General features: G+C 44.0%; 1 protein-coding gene across 1 annotated transcript in view; it reads right to left on the bottom strand.

Moving 5' to 3' along the window:
* Positions 1–747: 747 nt before the first annotated feature.
* Positions 748–4,886, bottom strand: part of AGK (acylglycerol kinase) — a 56,227-nt gene continuing 52,088 nt past the window's right edge. Inside the window, exons 14-16 of the mRNA XM_018563945.1 lie at positions 4,510–4,580; positions 4,338–4,422; positions 748–907 (exon numbers count right to left, since the gene is read on the bottom strand). Coding sequence (XP_018419447.1) covers positions 767–907; positions 4,338–4,422; positions 4,510–4,580 — 297 coding nt within the window. The 3' untranslated portion in view covers positions 748–766. The remainder of the gene's footprint in view (positions 908–4,337; positions 4,423–4,509; positions 4,581–4,886) is intronic.

The raw sequence follows: 4,886 nt of genomic DNA, 5'->3' as shown, positions 1-4,886 counted from the left end.
CCTCTATTCAAGCTTGGCTTCTCCATTTTTACATACATGGCCTCTTTCACACCTCTTTTAAACCAGTCCCCCTCCCTGTCTAGGATGCGTACTTGACTGTCTTCAAAGGAGTGACCTTTTTCCTTTAGATGCAGGTATACTGCCGAATCCTGACCAGAGGGGTCTCCAGCCATTCAGAATCATTCTGAATTGAGAAAGCTGGTTGGATGACCAGTGAAACGTCTTCAAGAAAAATACAACAAGTCCAGTTGCCTTGACTTATTTTTCACAGATATAGCATGACCTGGATGAATGAGAACCGTCACAGACATAAGGGAGAAGCTACTCAGCTGGGAGACCTGCAGCAAAAAATAATTGGCCTTTATGATGAAGGAAAATGCTGAAGTTCTGACTGGTTATAGGCTGCGGCCATATTGATAAAACTCATGCAGGACATGTTTTAGGCAGACTTAATCCTATTTAATCTTTTATTCATTTCTTCCAAAGTAAACATGGATCACAAGTCTTTACATCAGCTCTGACCTTGTACACAAATGTCTTTTGGAACAGAAGACACAACTCCATAACATGACCAACATTATAAAATGGATGGCATACACCTGCTGGTGGTAAACTACAAGTCACAGCAGACAAGGTACTCTGGGACGCCTCTTATGGAAATGAATACATTTGGGGTATTCTCACCTCAGTGATCACCAAGTTCCTGGTCCAATGACTGAAGGAACCTGAGCTCTCAGCCTGGTGCTGGTAGACATATAAGTAAGCATTAGGCCGGTGCGGCAGTCTGGGTAAACTGTTCTTTTCGGGAAGGATGGCACAGGAAACGCAGTTTTCTTGGCAGAAGTGTCACCTCTACGGACATGGCTTCATACTCTTCAGAGTCTATACTAAAATGGCCGTCAGTTCCCTGAAGAAAGAAGAAAACACAAGTTATATCCTCTGAGGAAGATAAATGTCTCCTTCCAAGTACAGGTTATGGTCAGTCATTGCACAGCCTACATCAGGGGTGGGCAAACTCCGGCCCTCCAGCTGTTGTGGAACTACAAGTCCCAGGAGCAGTGGCGTCACAAGGGCGGTGCGGCCCACACCCGGGTGACACCATTGGAGGGGTGACACCAAAATGACACAGTCATTTTGGTGTCACCCCCCTCTTGAAAAGTTGGGCGCTCGGTCATGGACCGAACGCCCGACAGAATCAGGAGAGAGGAGGGGACCCGGCGGCATACCTTATCCCGCCGGGTGACTGTCTCCTCCTCTCTCTGCCGGCGTCCATCACCAAGATGGCCGCCGGCAGGTATCGAATACGGCCGCGCGTGCGGGATGACATCATCGCGCACGTGTGTGGTGACGTCTCTGCGTGGGGACACTCGGACACCGCTTCGGGTGTCACCCAGCCTCGGGACGCCCCTGCCCAGGAGGAATTGCAAGATTCTCACAGCCACATGTATCATGGGATTTGTAGTTTCACAATGGCTGAAGGGCCGGCGTTTGCCCACCCCAGGCCTATATGGTCTGTCCTGCTGGTAGGGATATATAGTGACACCTGTGTGATTCCTCCCTTCTGTAACCACACAAAAGAGACAAAACAAATTACACAACAAACCTCCACACAAATTCTAAACATAACAGTTTGTGTAAAGCCCACACAAATAGTGGGCTTTGGAAATAGTGGGAAAGGGTTAAGACCCGTGGCACTTTATTTTTCTGCAGGGAGATTTCACTTCTTCCTGTCCCAGAGGCACAACAGGTGAGAGGAAAAATCTCTGAAGCATCTACAGAACACAGGCAGGTAAGGATGGGAAAGAGCCACAAACCTTGCAAACACTGAAAATAAAAAATGAATCTGATGAATTCTTTGATCTGGAGGGCCGATTCCCATTACCTGCAATCGGCTGCACTGGCCGTTTATTCCAAGCAAGACAAGGCAAATTGCCTCGTCATAGATTGGAACAGGGTGGTGTGAACTGAGCCTGACGGGACAGACAGGGGCGCCACCATTTGAGTCCAAAACAATCGTTTATGTAAAAAGGCCAGTATTGTGAAACAGCCAACGCGTTTCAGGGGTTCACACAATCCCCCTGCATCAGGGCTTGAAAACGTGAAACCTAGTTCCTTTCAGGATGTATGGACTCACAATAAAATGAAAGGTGATCTGCAGTTACCAGTGTCTGTATTTAGTGGAGATTTTGCAGAAAACAAATAGTACCTTTTTTCAAACACACCGCAGTGGGACACCACCGCATCGCACTGAGGGGAACCCATAGAACCTGAGCATGGCTGCTGGTTTGAATGTACCGTGAAGTTGGGGTATTTGGTTTACAGTAAACGAACCAGGAAATAAACATGGGCGATGTCACTGCTGACTCATTTTGGTCGCTGCTAATGGTCATCGTTAGTCTTTACAAATTAGAGTCAATGATCAGGAAGAAGCATGTAGCCAGTGAAGTGTTGAGACAGCTGATATGAATGTGTCTATGCACATTAGTGACTTCCGCAACAGTGAAGGAAGTCGGGATGATAAATTTAGAACAGTGCTACAAAAGGTTTCTTTCCAAGTGGAGGCCAAGTCCTAGCAGAAGCCATTGCAGAGAAAGCAGCTGAGAGTTGTGCCGGTGTGCTCACTCGTCCCTTTAGCAGGTTCAAACTGAGCCAAGTAAATCACATTTGTGTGGCTGAGTTTGAAGCAGAAGGTTTCAGGAAACTGCTGAATGACTACACAGCAGGGGAACGCTGAGCGCAGAGATGAGATAATTACAGGAAGCAGTCTGGTAGTTAGAGAAAAAAAAATGTGTCAAAGTCGTCCTTATTTGAAAACAAACCATTTTATCACAATTATGTTTCAATGAATTATCTTCGCTTTTACATAAGAAGACTTTTAAAGGGAAAGTTTTATTTCTGTATATTCTCTGATATGATTTGTCATGTTCTGTATTAAACATACATTTTAATTTCTTTAATTTTCTGTTTAAGGAGGAAATAAAACAATTGTAAAACAACAATCCTTGCCAGTGCATTCTACTACTGTGCTGGTAAGAAGCTTCTGAATAGCAGGGAGATGAGATTAGACAAACAAGAGAGCGAGTCACATAAGGAAACAGATCTGAATTGAGGGAGATCAGATTAGACAAACGAGAGAGCGAGTCACATAAGGAAACCGATCTGAATTGAGGGAGATGAGATTAGACAAACGAGAGAGCGAGTCACATAAGGAAACCGATCTGAATTGAGGGGAGATCAGACGGCAGAGGGATTTATACAATAAGGACACACAACCTCCCTCTTCTACACAGAATGATTTATACAGGAGAAACATTCCCACCTCCCAGTCAGAGTGATTCACACAGAATGGACACATCCCTTCCCTCTTTCCTTTTCTTAGTTGTGATTCATACAGGAGGGCCATTTCCTCTCTCATTAATACCTACAGGTCTTGTCCATACCCAAACCTTTGACTGGACAGTGAAAGGAGAACCAGCAGACTAATGAGCTCATCTCTCTGTCACTCTCCTCTCTTCTCCTATCAGCATGTTCCTTGTTAGCACAAAGAACTGTGCAAGGATTGGTTCCATGTGCTGCTTTTCCAACCCCTTGTCTGAGCTCTGTTGTAAAGAGACTGCAAGAGGCTGCTGCCTGGTCAAATTCAGGTACTTGCATTAATTGTATTAAAAATACATTTAAAGTGACACTGACAACAGAGGGTCACTTACAAAAAAAACCCTGCCCTATAAAAAAGAGACACTATACTTTCTTTTCTGGTGGTCTGTTTCTTTAAATACTGCTGTTTTTCAATCTTTAGCAGCTGCAGGTATGCAACTGGTCAGATAAGTCAAATACCTGCCCCCACCTGTATGAAATGGTTCCTCTTGCTGGCTCGTAGTCCAGTAGTGATGTAGTAGCCAGCGGGAGAAACCACTGCGTGCGGCGGAAGGAGTATTTACACACTTGGAAGTGAGGAATAACTGTGGTGGTCAGGAAGCCTTGAAGCGGTAATGTGTCAAGACACAGGCCCCTGGGAAGGTAAGTATAGTGTCTATTGTTTTACAGGGCAGTTGTTTTTTTAACTGACCCTTACATATCAGGGTGACTTAATGATGTATTAATGATGACGGAGCTGCATCAATTCATCTCTTTTATATCTGCCTGGAGTTCAGCTTTAAAAAATATCAATGTAAATAAAATGAACCCAAACCCGTTATAATTTCCCCTTTAAATGGGCAGCAATATTCTGTTCAGCATCCTGTAAACAAATAAGCAGGGATAGAACAGTGTATATAATGCCGCACTGTGGCTGTCCTCAGGTGTCCCTATAAAAGCTGATTTCCAGGGACCGTGCTTACCTCTGGCACCTGAATGCTGCAGCGGCTGGCGTGGAGCTTCTGGGAATCTTCAGGGCACTGCAGGGGATCTTGACTCTTCTCAACGCTGAAGGAGAAAAAGATTTATTATGGCCAGACAAAGACACAAAAACAACAAAGAGGTTACATAAACCATTCCACTGTTATAACTCACCCAGAACGTATGAATCCGGATTTGCTGATGGTGTCGGGTTCGATGCAGATACTCATAGAATCTAAAGAACGCTGCACATAGAACAGGGACAGACATTAAGCTCAATTCACAAAGCTTTAACACAGGGAGAACCATCTCTAAGTTAGCCATGTGACTGTCATTTTCAAATCTCAATGAGCTCAGCTGAAAATATCTATCACTTTTTACAAAATAAATATCCTTATCCTGGTGTGTTGGCTTCAGGAATTGAGCAAAAAGAAAAATGACAGAATTTTGCCCCTGTGTGTGTGTATACACGTGTGTGTGTATATGTATGTATATATATATATATATATATATATACATACATATATATATATATATATATATACAATATA

Source organism: Nanorana parkeri, unplaced genomic scaffold (assembly GCF_000935625.1).
Source record: "Nanorana parkeri isolate BGI_ZX_2015 unplaced genomic scaffold, ASM93562v1 scaffold712, whole genome shotgun sequence".
In the NCBI taxonomy this organism is placed as follows: domain Eukaryota; kingdom Metazoa; phylum Chordata; class Amphibia; order Anura; family Dicroglossidae; genus Nanorana; species Nanorana parkeri.
This window is presented reverse-complemented; position numbering and strand designations above follow the sequence as displayed.